At 40.2% G+C, this 27,884-nt stretch overlaps 1 protein-coding gene across 1 annotated transcript; it reads left to right on the top strand.

Moving 5' to 3' along the window:
* Nucleotides 1-5,578: 5,578 nt before the first annotated feature.
* LOC149285291 (type 2 lactosamine alpha-2,3-sialyltransferase-like) lies at nucleotides 5,579-26,375 on the top strand. The gene is made up of 9 exons (XM_089495519.1): nucleotides 5,579-5,667; nucleotides 5,954-6,019; nucleotides 10,543-10,643; nucleotides 19,277-19,340; nucleotides 19,713-19,808; nucleotides 22,373-22,559; nucleotides 23,254-23,391; nucleotides 25,806-25,958; nucleotides 26,295-26,375. Exons 1-9 carry the CDS (start codon nucleotides 5,579-5,581, stop codon nucleotides 26,373-26,375), a joined length of 975 nt encoding a protein of 324 aa, XP_089351645.1.
* The last annotated feature ends 1,509 nt before the right edge of the window (nucleotides 26,376-27,884 follow it).

The raw sequence follows: 27,884 nt of genomic DNA, 5'->3' as shown, positions 1-27,884 counted from the left end.
AACACAAAACACCGATCGCAATGACCGCCTCCTCCGTGGCCGACTATTCTTGCTCGGCCGAGCACATCTCCCACAGGGCAATTAGCCGGGGGATGGGGGCAAAATGCATATGAGTGGATTGTGCACGATCCCCCGTGAGTATGCAAAAAGGAAAACACGAACATTATAAAGGGATCCTGTAGCTATCCTGTGTAGCTGAATGATGGCTGGGGCGAACCTTTCGAGACATTTGTCATCATCTAAATATCTAAGGCAGCCGCAGCTGCCAAACGCAAGATTTTATAGCCGCTCTTTCTATTATGGGCTGGAGTCATTTCCTTAAGAGTTAGGCTAACCACCTTCATGCTCAGCGGTCCTGACAAGTTCCAGGGCCACAAAAAACATCAAAAATTAGATAAAGAAACATCTAGAATTGGAGACTTCTTAGAACGTTTATGTGGACGTGAGATCGCTATTCATGGAAGCAAGAGGTGCGAATGAAACCTTTTTTGTTTTTTCCTATTACGAGACGACAGGACTCATGACAATGATTTAATGCTTTGTCTGACAAGACATTATGTAACGTCACCTGGATTGAACTGCCATAAATTCCTCTCCATAGAAGGAAAAACACTGCAACCGTAAGCTGGTAATTAGTGATTTTATACAGGTACTCGATGCGTGGGTTATGCTAGTTTTTGTGGTTTTAGTAGAATTCTGTCTTTTGTATTTTGCTGCACATGAGGGGTTATGTTTAAAAAGTAATTTTTTTTGTTCAAAGTTTGAAAAGCAGTGTTATCGCTGTAGCAATCAACAGAAATATTGCATTGGTTGCTATGGTGACCACCGTGTATCAGATTCACTTTTTACTTCTGTCGGTGCCAGAATGAAACCACAAGGGCTGGTGTGAGCTCACTGTATTACATCATCAGTTAAATGGTTAAAGCTGCACAGCATGGGGTCACAGTCGTGAGATGTGTTTGTGTTGTGACGTCCCCTGCTCGTGCATGCGCCCTTCATTTAAAAACATCCGCCAGCGTCCAATTTTATGCCAGTTGGCAGCGGCTGCCTCCACGCTTTAAAACTCACAAAGATTTCAGGGCTGTTTCACTGCTGCGGCAAACATTGGCAGGCCCAGGCGAACAGAATAGGACGTTATTTACTTTTCCCCTGATAATTTTGGGAAGATACTCTGTTGCTTCAGGTGGCATAGACAGCTATATAAGTATGTCTTACATCAGAAGCTATTCCAACATGCTCTTCGGTGAAGCGGAACAGACAGTACGTCAGCAGGTTCTCAGGTAATGTCAATTCCCCGCTTAAGTGACGCTCCAGCTGTGATTTTTGCATTTCCGTGTGGTCCCCGCATTGCACCCCCCCCCAGCAGGTACTCGGCTTGCACGAGATGTGTTCAGCTGAACACATCCCCTTCTGCCTATATACTCGCTGCCAGCCATGGGAGTGCTTCAATGCCACCGCTTGGCTACTTGAAGCAGCCATTTAGTTGTGCAGAAACAGGAGCTCTGGAGCTGCACCTTCTCCTAAAGCCAAGTTCCTTTTTGTAAAGGTTGGAGAATGCAAGTACTGACATAGACTTTCTTTGTCGGTGAATCCGCTTGGGACACTGGAGCGTCCCGTTAACAGAGCAGGATTTCATCACCTCCTTAATTGAAAATGTGAAACCGCCACCTGCTCTTCTGTGAGTAATCGGCACACAAAGTATCCATTATATCAGTTTCCTTTTTTTTTAATCTGAATTCTAGCATGTTCTGCCAAAACGCTAGCAAACATCGTCCTATTATTTGTTGCTGACATCTTGATTGTATCTGAAAAGCGTCACTATTGTGCAACATGCAGCGTGAAACTTTTTCCAAGTGTTTTATGTTTGGTTTTTTTAGCAATTCCCTCAAGGTGTATTTTTCCTTTAAACCTAAATAACTTTAATAAAACATAAGTCATGTGTGCTGGAAAACATATACTTGTCTTAGCTTCATTATAAAGTGTCATTAGCAGTGACTAATATGTAGTAATAGTCTATATCACGTGGCTCATGGGCTGGGTAAAGATAAAACCCACTCTGCAACCAGAAAGCAACAGAACAGCAGAGACGTTGGCAGAAATCCTAAGGAATCGTTGCGTTCTCACGGGTAATTTCTTGGGGAAGATAGAAGGTGGAACTTCGATAGTGGTGCAGAAAAGAGAGAGAGAGAGAGAGAGAGAGAGAGAGAGAGAGAGAGGTTGGAAGAGCTTCTCAGCCAGCATATTCAGTTGGCAGCGTTCTCCGTCTCATCTAATGGAGCGGGGCTTACAAATCCATTCCTGCCTCTTGCATTAAGTCTCAAGCGTTCCTTACAAACTGCCCCGCGGCAAACATTTCGGATCCTGATGTGTTTTGTGTGCCTGGTTATACCGTTGCATTGGGAAACGCATTATGTCTGCAGAGGAACACATTTCTTATTGTGCTACGTAATTCCAGAAGCCTTTTGTCTGTTAGAAGACTTCAGGTAAACCGGTGGGATTTCCTAAGGTAATGCATTATTTAGCTTGTTTAATATTGGGACATTTCTTATTGATTCCTACCATTTTTGATTTGCAAACAATTGAGTTTTTATTCTAAATATTAAATAGATTATACAGCAAGGGCGGGGGGGTATACCCTGGGTGTTACATAGTTTATCAACTTCTAATAATTATCAAATGTCTACCCTTCCCCATTTAATATGTTAAAAAGCTAAACTGTCACCCCCCCCAAAAAAACCCCCATAATTTGGTTTAATTTTATTTACCTAGTTTGTTGAGTCTGGAATAGTGGAGATATTATTATTCCATCAACCTGACACACTTTTTCATCCAAATATAACTGACATTTCTATTGTGTGTAAATGAATGATATGGGAAAAGCATAGCGGCTTGAAATACCATTAAATACCTAGTCCTCACATGTGTATTTCTTCATATTAGACTTGTATCTGACTTATACATTGTCCCCGATTCTATCATGAAAGGAAGAGACATGTCACAGCCAGTATATGGCTCGCGTAAGAAGCTTCCATGCAGTGACTTTGTTCTGCATAGTTGAAGTTGATATCTTTAATTGGGTCAGCATAGAAGATTTGGGACCTTGGAGGTCTCCATAACATGAAGAAGAGACCCCCCTGCAGCGTCAATAAAAGATAATGACTTCAACTAAAGACTATCTCATGGGCTAATACAGCCAATATAGTTTTAAATTAATTGTAACTTTTTCTAACTATTGTGAGCGTGGATCGAATAACCACACAGCCTTAGGGATAGAAATACCACACACGGTTGTATTACTTTAAGAATCATAGTCCTTTTTATTAAAAGGTCCGGCAAACAAAACATAAATTTAAAACAAACAAAAGAAAAGCCTAGTTCTCTGAGCGCTAACTAACAGTTGAAGCTGACTATAGTTGGACGGCTCACCCGCTGCCAACGAAACAAAAATGTAGCACAGAGCTTTTTCTTCTTTAGGGCTATTCCTGTAGACTCTTGTGGAGAGAAATGCACTTTACTCACTGCTTTGTACTTTGGGAACTTTGTACCTGCCTCCTGCTGCTCATTGCCAAACAGGTGATGACCCACCTGGGAGATCCAGAACACCCGGACTGGACTCCCTACCTGCTGCAAGTAAACTGTGGAGTGGAGCACTGGCCCTCCCTTCTCTTCAAAACGCTCCACTCAGGGACCCAAACTAAATTACAGAAAGTATTTTGTTGTGACTAACGAAACATTCTCCCTGGGGTTATCAAACACATGGCACTGCGATATGTTCCATCGAATATAGAAGCCATCTACCACCATGCCCTGCGTCCTGTCACACTATCCTGTTTGCGTCACGGCACAGTAATATCCACTTTTATGTATATGAATATACATCACCATCTTCTATCACAGATAAAAACAAAACTCTTAAGAAGCAGACTCTGTCTTGTACGGAGGTTTTTAGCAGTTGCTAAATCCTAGACAATACATTCTATCTCTTCAGTTTTATTACTGTACATCGCAGACGGGCAGCCCTACTAGTTTCCCGACTTTATTCGAGAAAATGACACACCTGTATAAACACATCTTTATGAAACCTACCAGGTGGGTTATCTGGAAATGGGATTGGGAAAGTTCTTAAGTCCTCGAAGTGATCTCATGAGTATGTATGTAGAAACGTGTCACATCCTGTGATCGTATTGTGCGGCGCACGCTGCCTTGATTGTGAAAAAGCCTTCGATGAGGTCATCGAGACTTGAAACTCATGCATTGTGCATCCTTGGAGCAGATCAGTCCCTTTTCAAAAATATTAAATTTCACTGATATGTCGGTAACTCATCTCACCACTGGAGCTTCCTGTTAGCTTTCCTGTTCCTTTCTTAGCTTCCTGTTATTGAGATTTATGGAAATTTGCCCCCCCCCCCCCATGCCAGTGGCACCGATTGGACACTAAAAAGTATACATTATAGGGCAATTTAAAAAAACAATATTGCATTATGCTAAAAGGTGTGATGGTGACTTTCTCTTTAAAGGACAGCTTAATGACCCTGACTCCCCACCATGGAATAATGCATATTAAAGTACCCTAACCCTCTGTGAGTACTTTAATATACATTCTTTGAAACCAATTATAAAGCACTTACCTGACACAGAAGAGGCTGCCCTGCTGCAGCAGCTGCCCTCTTCTTTTCTCTGAACCAGCGCTGGAGCTTCTCCTGAACCAAGCACATCTCCTGCACTGCGTTTAGGTGCTGGTGGTGGGATGGGTGCAGATGATTGTGGGACAACACAGCTATCCTATGCATTAAAATGTATACATGATGGCTGGATTGTCCCTTTAATGTTTTGGTATCTAATGAATGACGACCGGTAGCATTGCTTCCAGATTAGTCGCTCCGGGTGGTAGGAAGACGCAGGTAGCGCAGGACTGAGAGGGTTCTCTGCAGAAGATGGGCGATTGTCTTGTGCTGATGTCCTTTAAAATCACTTCTGCTATGAGCATTGGGTAGAAAGCCAGGATTATCCTATGGAGTCTATTGATTTTTTTTTGCTGCATATGTACTTTGTGCTTTAGAGGCATTTGCCCTGTCATGGCTGCTCCTTGCACTGACTCGTCGGGTCTAATATTAAGTAGGGCTTTGGAGGTTTGGGTGCATCGTTCATTCATGCAGAACCATAATGCAGGGAATTGCATTATTAATAACTACTTAAGTTTGATGCCCCCCAAGTGCATGATTTAAATCAAATTAACTTATTGTTGGGATCAAATACACTATTTTGTTTGTTTTTGCTTTTAAACAAATGTTCCTAAAATGATCTCCATGCAACTGAATCACACTATAGTGCAGTTTGTTTTAGTTCAAAATACACCAATTTACGGTTTTGTATGTGTGTATGTATAGTGCTGCGAATCAGTATTTCTATGGGCATCTGAAACATTAAAATGCGACAAATTAGCAAAAATAGAAGAAATCAAAAAGAGAGCGGTAACTTTTTTCACAGCACTATATATAAAAGAAGATTGTATGATTGTTACATGCACACGTGGGTGTTGACTGTCATTCTTTACTTTTGTCTTTTAGGTTTTATAGTCATGCGAAAGTTCCTTTTAATTGGTATAGTTGTTGCTGCCGTGCTTCATTTTCTGCTACATTTCTTAATCCAGAAGTGGACCGTTGCCATGTGAGTGTTTCTATACAATGTCTGCGGTAACTTGTTAATGTAAAGATTATGCGCTGAATAATGTAGGCGATTCTAAGCAATAGATTGAGACCTAGTTTTTTTTTTTTTCCCTTCCCAAATAGTATCCCTTTTCTGCCATAATATCTGAGTGTCCCCTTTTAGGTAATATGGTTATTTAGGAAGTGGGAAATACACCCATTAATCTTCTGAATCTTCGTATGACATCCTACGTCAGTAGACATGTAGTTTGTTCTCTTAACAACTCATCTCGTTGCCCCTCTTTCAGAATACCAACGGACTCCATGAAAGAGTTCAAGACTTGCTACAATGAAAACTTTAGATTCATCTTAAAGTAAGTAATCCTTTTGATTAATGGGACTGAGCTATCTTTGAGGCTTTGTGTGGGCAGCAAACAATCCTTTATAAATATACACAAAGTACTTTTCACTGCAGGGGGTGCAAGCTGCCCATGACAGCGTTATAATAAATCACCTTTCAGTTAAAAGCAAAAGCCAATATCGCTTATATGGACACTACTGTAATATGTAACTTTTTATATTTTTAATGATGTTTGTTAAATGAATTGAATATACCATGCATATATTTAACCCCTTAAGGAACAGGCTGTTTTTTGGGGTTTGTTTGTTTTTTACGCTTTTGCGGTGCCCGTGTTTAGTGGTTATTTACTCATATTGTTTTTTCAGGACAAGGCCTTTCTTCTGATACATTTTTTTGATCATATCATCTAATTTCCTATTAAAATAAACAAGTAAAATCTGATAAAAATTTGAAAGAAACCCCACCTTCTCACTTTTATTTACTCATCTAAAAAAAATCTAATGGAAAAACCTGCTAAATAGATTCTACTATTTGTCCTGAGTTTAGAAAGTTTAGAAATATCCAATGTTTTCTTGCTTTTTTTGCAAGTTATTGGACAATAAGTACAAGTAGTGTTTTGCTATTTCAAATCCAATGTTTGGGGGCTAAAGGCCACATTTGGGAAGTGCGCATTCCCCCCCCCCCCCCATTTTGTGCCTATGCTTTGTACCTGGCCACTTCAATTTACCCCATCAAATCATTCCTTTTTGGGTTTTTTTTTTGTATTTTTTTGTTTTTTTTTGTAGAGACCCTTGGGTATTTGAAATGCTTTTATTTTAACTCTTTAAATGAATAGGGGAGTTGTCTGCTGAATCCCCTATTCGCATTTTATCCTTTTCCCCACCCCCAGCTATTTTCTGTGTGTGAGATGTACTCGGCCGATCACACCTCCATGCGTGTGATTTACTTACCTTCAGTCACCTCTGAAAGCAGTCCCATCAATTTCAGTGGAGCCGCTTTCCTTCAACTAATTGGACGTTTCCTTCCTAAAGAATAAAGATTTAGCCCTTAACACCCCTACTGCTGTACAGTTATGTCTACAAAAAAAAAAGAACGATGACCCTTGGCATGTACCTGTACATCTTGAATTATGGCAGCGGCAGGTACATCGGCTGTCCATTGGCAGTCTGGACTCTACCCTGTCGGGAAAAGCAAGCATTGCTGGCTTCCTGATGACTGCTTGTGCGTAGCAGCGCCGGTGCACCATTGCATAAGAAATGCTATCGGCTTTCCCTTCCGGTGGGTCTCGGTGTTGACACCCACCAGAAGGTCCCTGCAGGAGAGTGCAGCGATATCTGATTGCTCCCCCTGCTGGCTGATTACGCACATTGCCCATGGAGCCATACTTGTTGATTAGTGTAATCAGTATAGAAAGATCAGGGGGAGGAGAGGGAGAAAGTTTCTTCAGCTTCCAAGAAAATGAGGGGGATATTTTTTTTTTGAGGGGGAAAAAAAGGAAATCCAAATGGGGGAAAAAATAGGGAACGCAGTGATGTATGAACTGAACATAAATTGGGTCATTGCTCAGCCATGGGACTTACTGTTTAGAAGGAATTTGAAGCAAAATTGCAAAACAAAATTTTGTTTTCCCTCTATTTGAGTATAGCTGTCACTAATAATTATTATGTTATGTGTTTCTGTGCTTTTAAAAGAAAGCCTTACTTGTCCTGATAATTTGTGTGGGTACATCAAATCATAGTTAACAAACATATGGTAAAAAAAAAATCTCTCCAAAAACTCCAGGTTTTTGTATTAAAAATCTCCTGTCCTGAAAGGGTTAAAGTACCCCTCTTCAGCTGGGCTAAACAGTCCTTTTATCTGTAAGTACACTATGCAGAGAGCCTAAATCACCTGGGCTTGTCTAAATTGGCTCCACGCCGCCTTCATGGGCAGCGTGGACCCAGACACTGGCAGGTAATCTGCTGGGAGAACGTCTAAGTCTCAACGTATTGTCATTTTTTGGATAGGTATGAAAGCTCTCTTATAAGAAGTACTTATTGCTTGTTTATCATGGTGTTTCTTGCCTTAAGGATACTTCCAATCGGCAAAACCTGTTTGATGCATTGGTTGTATCGTACATTAGTCTGTGTCCGCACCTCTGTATATAATTATTCCTTCCTAAATATAACCATCGGCTCCATCATAATTAATTCACGATTCTCTTTCAGGCTGTGTGTTGAATAAGTACTTTTTAGGTTATTATTATTAGTATTGTTTTATATAGCTCCATCATATGCTGCAGCGCTGTATGAAGTAGTCCATAACATAACAATTTGACTTATAGAACAAGAGGTAAGAAGGGCACTGCTAGAACACGCTTACAATCTAGAAGACTTCTCTTGTTCTGTACATGGAAGTAATAATTAACTGTGAATAAGCTGTGATTGTGCCCCACTTTCTTCTTACCTATGTGCGTTAGATGAAGGGGACATAATATCACTTTCTGTTATTGCCCTTTTTAAAAAAAAAAACAAAAAACTCCTAAAAGTTATGAAGGTAGACCTGAGCGTAGGTTTTTTGTAGAGCCAGAACCAAGCACGGATCACATGACTTGTTAGCTCAGGTCACATGACTTGTTGACGGGCTAAAGCAGAGTGGTATAATATCAACAAAACCCAAATTACTCTTCTACTTATGTTTGCACAAATCATCATACTGTTTTTTTAACTCCTCGTGATTCTGTCCATTTAAATAAACTGGTTCAGCACTTCTTAATATCATTTTACAGTCAATTGTTTACCGACGGTGGACTCCTTTTGCTCCCGCGGGTGGTAGTGAAGCTTTTTATCCTCTGCTAGTACACAGTAAATATAATAAAATCAGCTGGAGTATTTCCACTTAAGTGTCGTTCACCCCGCTGTTAGTTATTGATTATTTTCCATGGTACCAGGTTTGTCCATTTCAGAGAAATGCGATTGATTTGTCTGACTCATGTATTACGTATCCAGTGACCCTTACACCCATTTAAATAGCCTGGAGTCACTGGCTTCATCGGCACGTTATTGAGCTGAAAGCTGGATACTCCACAATCAATGCAGTTCGATCCACTCTGGATTGTAGGGCCCTTTACTGGGTTAAATGAGTAATTAACGTCTACATGATATGGATAGTACATCTGATTTAGATTTGTACATTTTTCAAAAGCCTTGTCATTCCTTAAAATGTTACATTTTACATAAAAACGTTTAACGTATTTGAGAGCAGTGAAGTGATATACTGGTTTAAAACCAGTGCCTAAAGTCCCAATAAAGAGGAGATGGTAACATGGACAGAACACAGGCTTTAAAAAGGAAGCCAGTGCTGGTATGTGATCCCACCTCATCGGTTGCTTTAACAGGGCAGGTAAGAAAGTTTTACTGTGCCGGGAGGGTGCTAGTTGAGTGGAACAGCCTAGAGGTAGAGACCAACACCATGAGGCAATTTAAACATTCATGGGATAGACAAAGCTATCCTGAATCTAAGACGAGGGCAAGACTAGATGGCCGAATGGTTCTTATCTGCCGTCAGATTCTGCCTGGAGAAAAGATGTAGCCCCATACGCAGTGAACCCTTTGGAAGTATCTGGAGTTCTGCATATATTGGTCATTAAATTTGATCTGACCTTGAATGAGGCCACAACAACAGACAAACAGAGTTTACTTATTACAGACAAATAATTATACGTTTGCATGTCTTTATTGAACACATGGTGCAAATGTTTCCTGTATTTGTCCAATGGTGGGGAGGAGTTCTGGACTGTTCTTCTTTACAAAACTCAGCTTTCGGTTCAGCGATATTCCTGGGATATCTAACATGGATCGGTCTCTTGGGGTCATTCCACAGCAGCTCAATGGAGTTAGACTCCATGTAATGTCAAAGGGTTCACGTACTTTATCCTGGCAATGTAAACACATCTGAACTCCGGAGTCTCTTCTTCAGATGGAATGCACTTCATTGTGGTGCAGAGGGAGAAGGGATGGACTGTGAGTTTTAGCTATTGAGGTACCACCAGCTTGTGTTTAGCTATTTTGGCTTGACAGTAATAACTTTGTTGTTGTTCCATAATGGACCATTGAATACCACGCATTTTTTTGTTTTGTACATGAAATTATCTTATGCTCGATAGCATGTCTTTGTAATTAGTGTAAAACCGTCTCTGATTACATTGTCAACGGTTATTATAATTATTATTGTGCAAATGTGATATTAATTCCTTTTAGAGGGATTTCTTAGATATCAGTAATGTCTTAATATAAATGCATTTTATATGAAATCGGACAGCAAGGCAAGTCCAACAAGGTGCTTGTAACTGTTGGAAGGCTTGTTGTTGTGTTATTACCCTCTGCCAGGGATGCACTTCGGTGATCTTCATGGGATTGTAGCCGGATATCAGTCGCGCAGTGGTGGGTTATTTCAACCACGGACCTTTTACTACCAAAGATATCTGAAGATTTTCTTATATGAATATCCTGCGTACACCTTTACTTATAACATGTCTGCTGTCTCTGTCCTGTATAGCGCGTCTGAAATAGAACCCTTTATGTGTGGGGATTTTCGGAAGCAGTCGGTGGCTCTTGGTACCAACAGATTCGATCTTCCATACGGGATAAGAAAAGGAGGTAAGTTCTATATGTGTTCTCATCTTTTTCCACAACATATTCCACAGTGTATTATTAAATGATGTCATTATCTTTCAGATGACATTTCAGTGGACTTATTTGCAGGTTTCAGACTTTGGGCTTGTTTCCATGGGGGGGGGGGGCATACCTAGTAAATTAGTTGCACTGTCCCCTAAAAAAACTTGGCATTTATTGTATAAAAGATAAAAAATTTTAACCCCTGTGCAAACAATGATGTTTTACTGCATGCACCTGACCTTCCGGGCAATTGCTCGGTCCAAGAATCTTCAGAAATGGCCGGTCGTTTGTGTAGAGTTTTGAATCATCTTGGAAAGGCAGGAACGCAGCAGGGTCACATAGCACAGTGTTACATGACCCCCGGTAAAAGTGAGGCGTCTCGAAGACTTGTGAGAGTGTACGTATAAGTGTGTGCGTGTTAGCATGAATGTGTACGTTTGTGTGAGAGGTGGGGGACCTGTGGCCGGCGACACTTCTGTTTACAATAACATTGATATCGTTGATTATCCATCCATTTTGAAATGAGGGCCATTTCCAGGAGGTTTTTTGCAGTGAGCATAAACAGGGTCAGACTTTAAGTAAGGTTGGAATATATTGTCTCGACCTGTATTTTGTCCAAGACAAAAGGCAGCCCAAGTGAATCCATACGCTCGCTCAGTAAAATACACGCCAAATGTTGTTTAAAACCAGATTTCTGACGTAAGAATTATCATCCCTTCCACTGTGTCCGCGGTACCAAAAGCCTTATCTAGTGCTTGCTATGGAGGTGCCCAAATATTTCATCCAAAGACGAGATGAAATCTATTGCTGCCAATATCGCCAATGTTTTACGGCGTGGTAAAATATTTTACGCAGTAGTTTTAGGGGTAGAAAACAGAGATTTTGTTTGTTATTCCATGATGTGGAACTGCAGGCACTATTGTTGGTCTGCCTTTGCTCACTCCATTGAATTCTTCTCACCATCAGACATGTACCGCTGTCATTTATTTAGCCTTCATCATTTCCCTGGTCTTTGCCCTGTTCCACCAGATGCCTCAGCTTCAGAAACAGACAATTAGGCTGTCCCGTGGATCATACTACTACCGGGAACAGCCTGGTGTTGCCAAATGTAAACGAAATCCAATAATTTACCGCAAGCATTTTTTTAGAGGGGCATTTGATCCATTAAATGCTCTTATGTGCGTGATAGTTGGGTGTCCCATTTAGTTTTTTCCCCCACTTGCAGATATATGGAGGGGGTCCCTTCCATGCGTTTTCTTTATTATTATTATTATTATTATCTTTAATTTATATAGCACCAATAATTTACGCAGCGCTCACCGCCCCATTAGCTGACAGTAGATGTGATGGACTTAACACATCCCCTCACCATCAGCCAGCTCCAGAGAGTCTTAATAAGAAATAATTCCCATTGATGTTAAAGGGAGCCCTTTCCCTCCAGTGATTGGCTTTCCCTCCACTGCAGCGTCTCCTAAAAGTAAAGGCACGGGACAGCAGCCCCATCATCTTTTTACCCTTTTTTTATTATTATTTATTATTATATCTGCATGCTGTGTTACGGAACAAATATTATACTAATGCAACACTGTGCTGATTTATGTATTGTGTGCTTTGTTTTTTCCACCTCTTTTCTATGTTTTGAGTTTTTATTTACTTTTATGCTTTTTGGCAGCCAAATTTTATGTAATATATAATATAATATAATAAGGAGACAAAGCTACTTGAAAAAGAAATGTGGAAGTAAAGAATATAAAAACTCCCAACAATAATGTTTCAGTTATGTGAACTTGCAGTTTGGTGCTAATCTGTGATATCCATAAGCCGATTTATTGCATTCTTCTGCATTAACCCATGCAGTGCCAAAGTGAAAAAAGGTTAGGTTAGGTCTTAACTTTCCTCGTAAACACCAGTTTCGTTTTTTAAATAATGCAGCAAAAAGTAGGTGGTTGAATCTGTTTGTGTTATTAAGAGGACCCCGCCCCGATTGAAGTAAAATTAGTGGGGGTGCTTTCCATGCATTAGACCCCCACCTGGAGCGTTCACTTTTAACCTTGGTGGTAAGTCCATTACGTGTGAGGAGTTGTGTTTGGCCAAACACATCACCTGCACAGCAAATAGCTGGGGTGGAGAAAGGGTTAAATGCATATCGGAGTCGTCTGCAGAACTCTCCTTTACATTTACAAAAGGGACAACACGGACCTCTCAGACATCATACGCCGCTGAAGTGCATATTATGGCCGGAGTGTCCCTTTACATGAGACAATCAGTGGCTCTTTGCATGTAAGAGAAGGAATCCCACCCTGGTAACAAACTCCCAATATCAGCGGTGTGACAGAAACAAGAACTAGTAACATTTCTTCTTTGTTACTAGATACTAGGATTCTATGTGGTCTTTGTGGTTAAGGGTTTTAATACACACCCTGCGTACTAAGGGTCTGCTAAGCTGTATATTTAAAGAGTTGGTGTCGGTGACAGACCTCGTGTTTCAAAAAGCTGCGTAGCTTTTCTCACTCTTTACAGTAATCAGATCCCACCTTCAGCTGAGAATGCCGGGTGTCTTGCTGCATTCAAACCATCCGTGTTTACAGGTCCTATCCGGTTATTCTATTCAAGTGTGTTACATTTTCTTCGCGAAGGTTGAGTGTCGCTTGTCATTCACTTCTGTACGCAGGAGATAAGAGAAACTTCCTTATCGCAGTTCTGTACAAGGATCACACTTCAGTAAAACTCCAGTATTATGCGTATTTACCAAACATCTTGAGAGACGTTGCAGGGGTTCATCTTATGCATGTGTTATAGATTGGTAACCATGCTGAGTTTTGAGATATTATATTTTATACTTGCATTTCGAAATTGTTAAGCATATTCAACTTGTTTAGCAACAAGTAGCGCAAGGAACGCTTGTTTCCTTTCTTAAATGTTCAGTATTGGCTCGAGTGTAGGCCGCACTTTTCCCCCCCTACTTTAAGTCTTTAAAGTGGGGGTGCGGCCTATATTCGGGGTCTAGCGCCCGACGCCCGGGACATGCAGTTCCAGGCGCCGGGCAGGCAGCGGGGTTAGGATACATATACCCCGCAGCGGTGCAGGGGACCCGCATCCTACTCTCCGATACTCTGCCGGCACGTCTGCTCGATGTGCTTTAACAATCTCCCTTGCCGGGAATTCCCACCGCAGAAGTGCCAGCACTGGAAGTTGTATACACGTTCTGCGTAGAATAGATGTCCCCCGCTGGCGCCGCAAGACACCTTGGACTCCGGGAGTCTGCACTGGTAAGTCTAGGAGAGGGGGGCACGTCTCGGGGGGGACACACAGAGTGGCAACATGTCTCGAGGGGGGGGGGGAGGAGACAAAGTGGCAGCATATCTCGGGGGGGGGCAGAGTGGCAGCATGCCTATTATACTTTAAATTACAATTTTTCTTTAAAAAAGCACCTAACTTTTAGGGTGCAGCCTATACTCGGGTGCGGCCTATAATCGAGCCAATACGGTAATTGGATCTACCAGAGTGTTGGAATAAATATATATACACGTAGGGATAATTATGTAGGTGAGGTCTAGATAGATGACCTATAATGTGTGGGTCCAGGAAGGTGACATGTCCACTACGAGGTATGAGACGGCTTACCTGTCAGTTTGGAAGTAAAAACCGTGTTCTGGAGTCTGACGTGTATTAGACATGTGAGGCGTGATATTCATTGCTCTACAGATCACCGACAATTTAAAGGCTACGGTCTTTGTTTTGTGTCTTAATAATATAACCTCAATCACTTTCAGTGTTTCATATACATTCGGCTTTTTAATCCCTGTTGAGGAGAAGAGATGATCTTCATTAAGCCGCGCAACCTATTCTGATTGAAGACGCTGGTAGGATTCTAGAAGAGGTTAGGAAGATGGGATGCATGAAAAGAAATTCCGAGTAACACAGGCATCATTCAGACCTCTTTTAATTTCCTAATTTTTACGTTATGTAACACCATGTAGGCCATGTGAATTGATACACTTTGTAAGATAAGACTTGATTACGAAAGGAAAAAAGCTACAAATTTATTTTAAAAAAATCAACATACTGAATTTGTAAGAGTAACTATGAGAAGAGCGGTATTATAGGAGAGTGAAACTGTAACTATAACCCTAGGCAGCAATGGACAAGTTCAGCAACTATATCAAAATAATTACACCTTAGACGACATGTTGTTTAATGACAGTACCGTGTAAACGTGTTTTTTATATTAGTAACATGCATCTGTGTCTTGGAAACTGTATCTATAGGCTTGAAGTTATTAGAATCAGTGGAAAACTACTGATTAGCGGTACAGCCAGGTACGTAGACTGTTAAATTTCTAAACATAACTACCAGGCCATAAAAAAAGACATACACCCAAAGATTAGATGTCATGGAGACGCACTGCACATGCGCAGAGGGAACAAGGCAGTATATCTTATGAAAATTTTCAGCAATAGGCAAGATTTGAGTTAACTGAATCAGGTCTGTGTTTTTTGGTTATTGTTCTCCTAGAAAATAGGTGTTTTAAGTAGCATTTATTTGGTGTTCACTGATTCTCTGTCCTGTTTTATGTCTTGAACTGCCCAGGCAGGATAATAGCTATAAGGTAGCCAACTGAAAGATCTCTGGCATTTGGAGAACTACAACTCCCATGATCCCATGCTTTAACGTAGACAATCCGTTTTTGTTAGAATGTTGGCTCAGTAGGATGGATGAAGCTGGAGAGTTCCCTGTTGGGTACACCTTTCCTAGGACTTGCTTATTTTTGCACCAGATACTTGGCCCTACTCTTGAAATGTCTTAAATATATAATGCTTGACCACAGTTGATGATGTGTGCTGCTTTAATGTACGTGTGCTGTATGCCCCTGTTTGCTACAACAGTCAAATCTTTAATTACAGGTTTAGTGAAGATTTCCTCAACGTGCTGTATTTCACTTGAGGAATCGTGCTGTATGTGCTAATTTTTGTTGGAATTTGTGCGATAATAGTCTTTTTCAAGGTAGTTTCCAAACCTTACAAATGGATGTCCCCTAACATATGGGCAACTTCCCAAACTTTCTACCTTCTCTCTGTACTCGCATTCTTCTAATGTCGTGACTTGATTGCTATTTTCCACTTTTTAACCATTTTAGCGCCATTTTCTGGGAGTAATTTCCCCCAACTAGTTTTCGTTGTCAAAAAAGGATAATTCTTACATTTTACAATGTGGAGGAAAATATCCAGTATTTGTATTGATTAAAGCTTGCAAGAAACATAATAAGAAAATATACCTTATCAGATATGTACTTGCATTCTTCCCTTTGTTTTTGGCCATGTGAAAATAACACAGAAGCGTTTAAGAAGCTTTGTGCTTTGCTACGGAGCATGGAGATGAAATCATTTTCTCAAAAGGGTTTTGGCCATTGGCATTGGGCTCTAAAAGCGGAAAGCAGGTGTTTTAAACACTAGGTCCGAAGACGTGCCTACGTGCTTTAGGAGATAAAGGATATTAATAGAACCAAACAATTAAAACGTATCGGATACGCAACCTATTATGTTCTATTCAGGTATTTATATTATTATTTCAACATGGCCTTTAATTGAAACCTTTCCAGGCTAATCCTTAAGGTTCACAGTTTGTTCTGTAAATTGATCTTTACCTAAAGAATTGTAACCTCTGACTTTCAAATGCTAATGGGAACAGCGGAATAATAAAACTTAAGTACCGAAGTGGTCATTGATGCAGCTGCTCACTAAATGATATTGACTCAGTGCTTACAGCTCGTTCAAGTGCAAATAATGTAATTAGAGGCGCGCTTGGAACCTTAATCCGTTAGCTAACAGAAGTTCTCACGTGAGCAGCGTGCTACCTCGTATTACATGGGGTTACTGGGAGAGCAAGTCCCCACCCGGCCCTCTATCTGGAGAATCGCTTGATATCGTTTAAGGTGTGACGCATGGCGCTCCTTTCTTCCGTGCAATGATTAGATGAAGAAACATGCATCGCTCTCAGGGATAAGGTAATAATCCTAAACACTTAGCAAATCAGACCAAACTGGAACCATCTGTGTAGATAAAAATGGCCGCCACCTGGACTAACGCAAACCTTTCTCCTCTGCCCAGGTTTAATAAAACAAATACACTTTATATGTGCATTAAATACATCAACCTTCAATTCATTCTCTTATACAGAGTCCCCGAATGTAATCCTGTACACACATTCCGGCGCAAATAATAGTATAATAGTAACCAAACCCAGACTCTCAATACTGTAGGGCAGCAACAGAGCGCGTTTTAAAAAAGTTTGGAAATTGGGTAACTGGTTGCCTTCCATCATCCAAAATTACCGTTTGTTGCTCGCGTGACTAACCAATAAATTGAATAAATCAAATGAACATACGGCCGCTGTTCTCTCTACTGAATGACTTTGCCCTCCTGTTATATATAATAATATATTTTAATACATTTTTATTGTGTTTGAAAAGCGCCGAAATAGAAACAGCGGTTCATTGTCGTAAAGAGATGTGGATACAAGTGATTCACGTGATTGGTCTCTTCGTGTTCTCACTTCCAACACATATTAAAAAAAATTGCTTTTCACAATGGGCTTTGTAATTTCTTTTTCTAAAGTACATATTAAATGAGAAAACTTATTGCGCAATAGCATTATGGGTTACACAAAACACATTGCACACAGCATATTGCACAAGGCGCTTTTCACAATCTGTCGATGAGCAATGCCTGCACTGTTAGCCCGTTTTACTGCCTTTTGTATTGGTTTTTACCTGGCATCGCATCATTCCGGGAGCTTCTGATCCAAGTACCTCCCAAGTGTACCATTGTTTAGCGAATAATGGAAATACTTTCCTTAGGATGAATCATCCATAAAAACGTATCATTTTCATCAGACTCATCAACCTGTTTAAATTCTTTAATACTGGGTGTTGCCCTCAGAAGACACAAAAAAAAGATAAAAATGCAGCATAGTGTAACATATTAAAATATAGAGAAATGGGGAAAAAAAAAGGGATATGTGGAATCTTGCAATTCCCTGCTGCTATGTGTTATGGCAGCTTGTTCCTCCGTATGTCCAACAGTGAGGAGCGGAGGGATAGTGGCATCCCAGAAATAATAAAATTAAAACATTTTATTAAAAACTTTTAATTAACTTTTTAATAAAAAATATATATATCAGTTTTACATGTAAAAGAAGAGCCACTAAAAAGTGTCAGAAATCGCTATTTTCAAAGTGTTTGTCTCTATGAAGGTCTGACCCTTTCTGAGACCCAAAAACACTCTGTCTAGGCGTTCCAGAATAGTTGGTAAGTATGACTGTGCTGCAGCGTTTTAAAGCTCTAAAAGAAAATGTGATCATAGAATAGTGTAAATAAACTTTAAATTTTTTTCTTAATCCCTTACTTATTTCATAAAATAAGCTGCATACAATCTCCGGAAATCAATGCCATCTACCCATGCGCCGTGGAATAAGTGTCCGTCTATACAATGTTACAGCATATGGATACTGTATCTCTGTAATGCTTAAGGAATTGGCAAAATAAAATACACGTATGCTGATCGCCATACACAAAGACGCGAGTACGCCACGTTTCAATTCCTTACCCGTGGTCACGTAGGCTCGTTTATTTGCATATGGCTGCTGTTTTATACATAAATTTGGGGACACCATAGGTTTACAGTGGTGGGAAAGGCTCTGCTTGGCCTGAGTGACCAAGTTCTCCCCAAAATATTTGTCTGTAACATACATGTATATGTAAACGATCTCTGAAGTTGGGCAGGCAGTGGCACCATCCCATGTATGTTTGCTTCTTCGGTAGGATTTAATAGGGATTCCATCAGAATTATCTGTTTGGGAGGGGTTTGCATTTATTTCTCTTAAATGTTTGCTTTTGGATTTTATGGTGGTTGCGACCGGTACATTGCAGGGTTCATCGCCACAGCCCCGTTTTGTTAAGTTCTTCCAGAAATACAAAGTTTTATTGTGTATGTGTGATACGTCTGACATCGCAATTGTGCTGAACTCCAACAACAGAACACTTAGTGACTCGACTAATTGAAAACAAGTAATCAAACCATTGTGGATAAAATCCTGTTTATGGCCAAGGAACACAAATCGGATCTGCCAATTGAGAGAATAGATTGCATTGACACACATTGTTTATTTTAATGACTAATTTGTATTATCATGGGTATTGAATGCTTCAGCTTTTTATCTGCCGTGCCCTGTGCTTTGGAGGGTGAATGATGGGAAAATGATCTGCTTGTTTTCACCGGCCCGCAATAAGCAATCATTTCAAACGGGCAGCCGTATGTAAATCTTTCCATTGTACAGCGCTGTGGAATATGATGGCGCTATGTAAATAATAACCAGTGGAGTAAGAATTGTTGTCTATAACTGGTACTTTAAGTGTTATTTGGATTTGCTCGTATCCCATCTTTTATTCCTCTGACATGTTTTATGTACATTTCTTGTGAAGCCCGAGGCTTTGTGTTGTAGAAGTCATTGCTGGTTGCGTGGCAGCGCTTTCTTTAGTAACGATATAATAATATCTTGTAATGCTTTTGTCTGCTTAGCGCACGAAAATACCCTTAATGTTGTCTTGTCTTCAACAGAAAGATATTTTGATCTGGCCCTTAAAAACCTCCCACATTGTAGCCTTCCGGATGAAATCAGGAAGTAAGTATTCATATCGTTCACCACGGCAGCAGAACTGGGGCAGTTTTATATCGGGCCGTAAAGGAGGCATGGGGGGTGAGACTTGAACAGACAAGTTCTCTTCTCTTTGGGTAGCAAGAAGTGGGTAGAGTTGAACATTTCACCTCCCTGATGTCGCTATACCATATGCCGTAGTCGGTTCTTCTTGCAGCAGAAGCACACGGATTGACTTTTTATTATGCATAAAAGGACTCCCGAGTTAATGAATACACCATATATTGTGTTTAAGCACTCTGCTAATTCCCATACATTAATGGACATTTGGGGGGTTATGTTGGGAATTGCACATTAAACACTTTGCATATCTTTATTTATTTATTTTTTTATTCCCAGCATTTCCTGCAAGAAATGTGTTGTGGTAGGCAACGGCGGAGTTCTTCGAAACAGCACGTTGGGGAAGAAAATAGATTCCTATGATGTGGTAATAAGGTACGTTGTTTCAATTGTTATCAGACCTGAGCTGTAATTAAGACATTTGACAGCATCCGTGCCCTTTCCAGTAGCAACGTAACAAAGATCATTTACGTGCGTATTTTGTCTGTCAGTAATGTAGTGAGTATATATCCGCTTGGGGGCGCTCGTGGCAAGAGCAGAAAGAGAGAGACAAAAACAATAGTGTAGTAAAAAACAAAAACAAATGTATAGTTATGTGGTGGTTATCACACTCACAATATGTCTGTGATTTTCAAGCTCCTCTAGGTTTCTTTCAATAAACTGGTGAGCACGCTAGATTGCGTGTTAGTGCGCTGTGAGTCAAACAACCTCTGCGGCTTCCTGACAATCCGAAGGAGACCGGGTGATCTTCAAATAATGTTATTTGTTGACGGGATTCAGTGACAGAATCCACAAATAAAAATACTCTCCAATAAAGCACTAGTGCCAATTCTGGTGCAAGTGCTAAAACATTTATTTATTTATGGATTTCGTTTTTTGATAAATATTTGAGGGCATGTCCCATAATAAATGTATAAATCACGGCGTACTAACACGCAATTTAGCGTGTTCACCAGTTTATTGAAAGAAACCTAGTGTGATAACCACCACATAACTATACATTTGTTTTTTTATACTACACTATTGTTGTTTTGTTTTTATCTTTTTTTCTCTCTTTCTGGTCTTGCCGCGAGCGCCCCTAAGTGGATATATATTTTTGGCTTTCAACATCCGAAGAGTGTTGTTTTAGGGTTGCAGCTGTGGGAGTATTGATTTGATAAATATTATTTATTCACAATCACTCGTACCTTCCCCCCGCTTTCTTAACATAGTAATGTAGTGAGTGGCCGAGATTGGTCAGTGTGTTCACCGGTCTTACTAGCAAATGTAGAACTCAAAACATCTCCGCTATCTAAATCTAAGACCGGTGCACCCGATTAACAGAAGTTTATATCTTTTCCTATAAAACCTATTTTGTGACTACGACTCGCTATGTTATAAGATTTTAAGCTTGTCAGCCGGGCCATCTTTATCTAATGTGTCTGTCTTAGTCTGTCCTTAGTTTTGTTATACTCTTTGAATATATATATTACAAGAAGTGTTGCGTAAATTGTTGGCGCTATGTAACTAAAAGTTAATATTAGTACATATTAAAATGAAAATATTACTTTCTATGGTAGAGGAAGATATCTGGTAACATAGACTAACCAGACATAATCTGTAAAGAGAAAGCTCAGAAGCAAACTTTATTTGCAGATAACATAAAGAAGCCCGCTACGTTGCACTAGGTCCATGTCTTGAACACGATCTCCGGTGGTTTTCAGTATCATCCTAGACCCCTTTCTTAACAAAAGAAAAAAATAAATTCAGTCCGCAACCAAGAATTATAATATTTGGAGATGATAATGTGTCATCCTGAAAATACACTCCCACTCATCTTGGACTCCTTAAGGAATATATTAGTCTTTAAAAAAAAAACAACAACAACAAAAAAAAAAAAAACCTCTGTAAATCAGAAGCGGTATGTTTTTTTGTGTTGACCCCCCCCCCCCCCAAATGCCATACCTTTTATACAAACTATCGCTTCTCTGTGTTCTACCATTCACAGAAAATCCAGACTTTCAGCATGTAGATCCTGACCCCAGATCTTACATTTGGGAGGAAAATAGACATGAATATTAGACTTATTTAACCCAGGATGCAAGAAATGACCATGTTTCCTGACATGCATGAGAAATCCTCATGCAATCGCATATATTGCTTAACTTTAGACTTTTAAAAGTTATTGAAATATTTCACAAGATTCCTGAAAACCCCATCTTCAACCTTTCTTCACAATACAGTCTACAGGCTCTTACACGGGACATAAATTGTGCCAAAAATTACACAATATGTGGATAACGTCAAGCTGACACCCAAAGTGCCAACTAGAAAATACAGACATACGCAGTTGCTTCTGGAGCTGATGATCACTACAGAGGTCATGGAAAACTGTCTTTAAACATATAAGAATCTCTGTACCCATACCGCTCCCAAAAAGCTCCTTTTAGGAACGTACAAGACAGTGACCTATCCAAAGGGAAACTAACAAAACTTTTGGACCAGTAGGCTAAAATACATATTAGGCATTTAAAAGGAATAAGCCCTGGACCCCAAATCTTTCTCTTTGGAAATGGAACGGAGAGTGGATAGTTTTCCAAGAAATGGAATGAGATTTAACGGCACATGATAACTTACTACTTGGCAGAAACCAACACTGGCCGATTACGGTAGTGTTTAGGCATACATGACGTTTTTACCCATGCAATGTACTGCTAAAAAGAATAAAACAGAGGAGACAGATGTCTGTAATAGCCAGTTGTGGCATGACCTTTATCTTGTGTCATTTAACCCAATCATTAAAGCTCTCTAACATTATAAAGCCAATACAGACACAAATATGTATTAAGTAAGGTTGATATATCTTCTCCTGTAGTAAAGCAAAAGGAGATCAATTTCATGGAAGATTAGGAAGTAGAGATCTTTTCCTTGTAATGATTTGTTCTTGCATCCCTCTACAGAATGAATGATGGCCCCGTCCTTGGCTATGAAGAAGACGTTGGCCAAAAGACCACATTTAGGTTGTGCTATCCAGAGTCTATCTTCTCAGACAGATCGCACTATGATCCCAATACTACAGTGGTCCTTATGATGTTTAAGCCACATGATGTAAAGTGGTTGTCGGAGTTAATAACGCGCAAGAGAGTGGTGAGTGTAGAGCTGTACTATTGTGCCAGCTTTATCAAATATATTTCACGTTTTGTTGTAGATCCAAGTAAATAGTGCATTGAACAGGGCTAGGTAGCTCCAAGATGCAGCTATGGCTCCTTCAGGTTTTACGCACATAAAGTAGTGTTATCTTCCATCGATGGCAACTTATATTTTGTGCTTGAATTCATTGTTACAGACCGGTTATCTGCTGCGTTCCAGAAGAGGTGTTACAGTCTAGCTCTGTAGACTATGTTGCCAAAAAAGTGACGTTTGTGCGGCTTCACACTACCCTCTTTTATATGCAGCCGTTGACGGCACGCACCAAGAGACAGGATCTGCCGCTCAAATAGCAATAATTATATATGCAATGTGGCATTGGGTGTTTGGTCAGGCCTCTCGGACTATCTCAATGTCGCCAAAGAGTTAAAGCTGATTAGAGCCCAGTCTAGGCATTTACACAAAAACAGCGAAGCCACAAATAAAAGAAGAAAGTAGTTCCTGAAAATTCTGGTTACCCAACTATTAGTTTAGTGATTCCAAAAACAATCTTGAAAACTTCTCAATAAATCGGCTTTATTTTCACCACTTATTCTCCTTTATGTTTAGTTCCTCTTGAAACCTAAAAGACCACTAATCTGATGACTGCTGCAAGGCATTTATATTTAAATAACCTTTTAACTGTTAATTACAGAGCACTTATGGATTTTGGAGGAAGCCGGCCATGAATCTGATCTACCAGACTCACCAGCTAAGAGTACTCAATCCATTCATTCTTCAACAAGTGTCTCAAAATATACTGAATTTTCCAAAAAACTTTCCAAAGACAGAAGTAAGTGTGTGTGATATATACAGAGCCGGCCTTAAGTGTTCTGGCGCCATGTGCGGACTACTCCTCTGGTGCCCCCCCCCTGCCCCTTCTCACTGCCCCCCCCCCGCCCCTTCTCCCTATCCTTGCTTACCTCGTTGCCGGAGTCCTGCGGTGGGAGCAGGAGACGTCCGTCTTCTCGATCTCCCGCGGTGCGCGCTTCACAGCTGAGCGCCGGAATAATTCCGTCGGTCAGCATGAAACGCCGGCACTGCAATGGAGTCACGGAGAGTGAGGGGCGGCGAGCGGTTGCTGAAAACTTCACGAGCCTCCATGATAAATAAAGTTAAAACAACTATTTAATATGGAGGATGTTAAATAAAGTTAAAAAAAGAACAAAACAAAAAAACGATGCTTTAGTTTAAGTCCCGGGCAGGCGCCCCTGTTGCCATGGCGCCCTGTGAAAATGATAAATACACAAACAGCAAAGAGGAGCTGCTAGCGGAGGGGACAGTGCTAGCGGCTGTGCAGACCTCCATCACCCTGAGGGGCAGGAGAACTTGGAGAGGAGGCATTGAAGGGCCCTGCGCTGAAGCTGGGATATCCGGAAAATGATGGCCACTGCGTTAGTGTCTCCGCTTATCAAACACACTTCATCGCTTTCTTGTACGCAAGCGGCTACCACAGTTACCGATGATGATTTTTGGATTTTATTGCACATCCTTTGTGTGATTAGATACAAAGAACTAACTGGTCTTCTCAGAATAGTATAGCATCCACCCGCTTTGTGAAGTACCTTTCTGTTTAGGAGCACTTGTTTAGTTAAATGCATTAGATAGGGATGTAGATTATTTAAAAGCCTGCACTTTAATATATTAGTATAAAAGATAATCCATCTTTCAGAGGAAAGAATAAACTGACAAGTCTGCTTAGGTGTATTTGCTTGATTGTCATAAACAATGTTTGTCTAAATGGCCGAGCACCCTTAACATTATTCCTCTTGTGACTCAGGCTGTAGAATCTTCCCTGCGCTCTGTCAGTGTTCTCTAGAAGTGCATTAGCCTTTAATCTGAAATATACACCACTGTTCAAAAGATTAAGATCACTTGTGTTTGAGAAAGAATATCTTTAAAATAACATGAAATGGATGAGAAATACAGCACAGACGGGGTTAATCTTGTAAATGTCTATTGTAGCTGGAAACGGCTGATATATCTTATCTTCATAGGCGCACAGAGGTCCTTTATCACTCCCATCACTCCTGTGTTCGCGAATCCAATTTTAACTTTAAAATAATTGATCATTAGAAAACCCTTTTTATAATTTTATTACAGCTAAGTGACCCTAAACCTTTGAGTAGAAGTGTAGGTGTAAAGCGATGCTTTAAAAATGTTTGAAGATGATGGTCCCGCCAAGGATTAAACTTCTGTGCTCTCGAATACTTAAATGTTTGTTAACGGCGCCATCTGCTGTCAGTAGCTGTAATGCAACGATGGTTAATGCAGCACGAGGGAGAATCGCGGTGTTATTTACGGTATTCAGTGTTATTTAGAAGACTTCTAGAACTCTGACAGGATTGCAGCCTGTGAGTACTGGAGGTGGAGAAACTGAGTCTTTATCCCCTTGACGACAATTGACGTGCCAGGCATGTCACGAAAATGCATCCCCTTAATCACAATTGACGTGCCAGGCATCCAGCAACACAAATAAAAAAAGTTAGGGACCTGTTCGATCGCTCCTAGGAGTGTTTCAGACGGCCTCCTGTTAGAGACATGCTGCCTCTAACAAGATGGCAACACCAAAAAATTTAGGGACCCCGTAAAAACCTATGCATGGGGGTATCACTGTACTCAGGAGATGTTGCGGAACACATAGTGGGGTGTTGTGTGACAGCGACATATACCAGGAGCTGTAAATTCATACCTACATTAAAATGTGTGAATAAAAATACACACAAAAATACTACTGCAAACTTTGACAAAGGCTGGTGATAAACTGTGTGCATAGAAAGAGTTAAAATATCAGCATTTGAAATACCCTGGGGTGTCTCGTTTTCAAACATATATGGTTTGAATTAACTTTAACTGACCGGCTTAAAAAATGGCCCAAATGGCATATGGGGCAGAATAATCCGTTTTGAAATAGCAAAACGCTACTTGTACTTATTGCCCCATAACTTGCAAAAAAAACCCCAAACCCTAAACAACGTGAAAGCATTGGGTATTTCTAAACTCAGGACAAATAGTAGAATCTATTTAGCAGGTTTCTTCATTAGCTTTTGTAAATGCATAAAATATTTTTCAAATAAAAGTAAGAAAAAGTGCTTTTTTAAAAAGAAATTCACCATATTTTATAATTTCGTATAGTATATTAGAAATGATCAAAATAATATGATCTCAAGAAATCCCTTCTTTCCCTTTTTTTTTTTTTTTTTATAGAAACCAAAGCATCCAACAACCGGAATTATTGCGATCACCCTAGCATTTCATATATGCAATGAAGTCCACGTCGCTGGCTTTAAATATAACTTGACGTCCCTGAATAGCTCCCTTCACTACTATGGGAACGAAACCATGTCAGTGATGGCTCAGGTAAAGCACCAATTTCATAAAATACGTGGGGTATATCTTGCAAAGCGGTGCCACAGTGATACTCGCGGACCTCACTCCTGTGATAGTCTTGGCCGTAGATTATAACAGCTGCCCGATGTAATCAACACCATGTCTTACATGCTGAGGGCCAGCTTCCCAGATCATGGAAGGGGTGGGAGTCGAGCGGTCGTAAGGATAATTTCTCATTGGGGGGGACCTCCATATTTACCAGAAAGACACTTAAAAGCAGAATGGAAACCACCAGCTTTACTGCCATGAAATGTGCTCATCTGATATTGCGACAATTATTCTCATTTCATTTTATTTCTCTTCCAGAATGAATATCACAATATATCAGCAGAACAGATATTCCTCAATGGCCTTGTTCAACGCAGAGAAATCACCAATTTAACGTAAACAATAGGAAAAAGGACCATTTCTTAAGATTCTTGTAAATATGTATTTTATTTTACCATAAAAAAGTATTTTTTGAAGAACTATTGCATGAGGCAGCAATAGAGAGAAAAAAATCCAAACCCCTTTGCCTTTTTTACGTCTTTATACTGATTCTGCGCTACGTTACGCATTTTTATCTTTGTTGCGGAGATATCGGTGGAGCGCAACGGGATGACCTGTACTGCATAACGTGACCGCTGGTCTCTAGCAAACGCAAACGACTTCTTTATGTATGGACTTCACAGTATGATGCAAAGAGACTAGAAAGCGGTTTTGTACATGAATATTTTTTTCTTTGTAAGAAATGTAGAATATTTGGCCTGTTTTTTGTTAATTTTGTAATTAGTTTTGTTATTGATTTACTTAGGGTTAATATATTAAAAGAAAAGTATGGATTCTGTTCATTTCAGTGAGTGTATGTAGTGTCATTGTGTAACTGCCCCTTGGTAGTTGATTGTTGAGGTCACAACAACAAATGCAACGCAAGTGCCACAAGGCGACGTTCCAGGGAAGTTTAATTATTAGACACCACGTGAATCCACCGTCCACCGACAAAAAACATATAAATAATCTGGGAAAAAGAAGCCTTGCAGGCATTGCTTGTGTCCTGCTAGCTCACAGCTCAACGGCACTGAAAGCAGAGGAAGAAGAGCCGCTGCAAGTGATGGATCTGTTTGTATGAACGCTGCTCCGCAGATAGGACACCAAGCAGCTGCATGGGGGTCAATTTATACATGGGTATTGGAAGTGGCAATGGCTCTTTTGGAGGGCATAAAAGCTGTTGCCCGCGAATTCTGATGAAATGCTGTAAATGTGTCTTTTGTGGGTTTTTTGGGCATCTCTGCTTTTTCTCCCTCAGTTGTGTATTTGGGACGCGCACGCTCACTCCCTTACTCTCTGATAGCATCTCTCTCTAGGGAAAATCCTGCTACCTGCTACGAAGAGACAAGAATCCCATGTTTACGTCAGATATTGCAACAAAATTCAGTGGCATGCAATCAATTAACTGTAAATCTGTAAAATAACTACCATATATTTATTAAACAAACAGAGATGAACAGATACAGTATCTCCCAAAAGTGAGTACACCTCTCACATTTTTGTAAATATTTTTATATTTTTTCATGTGACAACACTGAAGAAATGACACTGCTACAATGTAAAGTAGTGAGTGTACAGCCTGTATCACAGTGTAAATTTGCTGTTCCCTTAAAAATAACTTCACACAGCTATTAATGGCTAAACCTCGGCAACAAAAGTGAGTACACCCCAATTAGCCAATTCCCCTCCCTGGTGTCATGTGACTCATTAGCGTTACAAGGTCTCAGGTGTGTTAAATTTGGTGTTATCGCTCTCACACTCTCTCATACTGATCACTGGAAGTTCAACATGGCACCTCATGGCAAAGAACACATCGGAAAAAAGAATTGTTGCTCTGCATAAAGATGGCCGAGGCTATAAGAAGATTGC

This window comes from Sceloporus occidentalis, unplaced genomic scaffold (genome assembly GCF_023333645.1).
Source record: "Sceloporus occidentalis isolate IW3139 unplaced genomic scaffold, rSceOcc1.0.p SCAF_81, whole genome shotgun sequence".
In the NCBI taxonomy this organism is placed as follows: Eukaryota; Metazoa; Chordata; class Lepidosauria; order Squamata; family Phrynosomatidae; genus Sceloporus; species Sceloporus occidentalis.
This window is presented reverse-complemented; position numbering and strand designations above follow the sequence as displayed.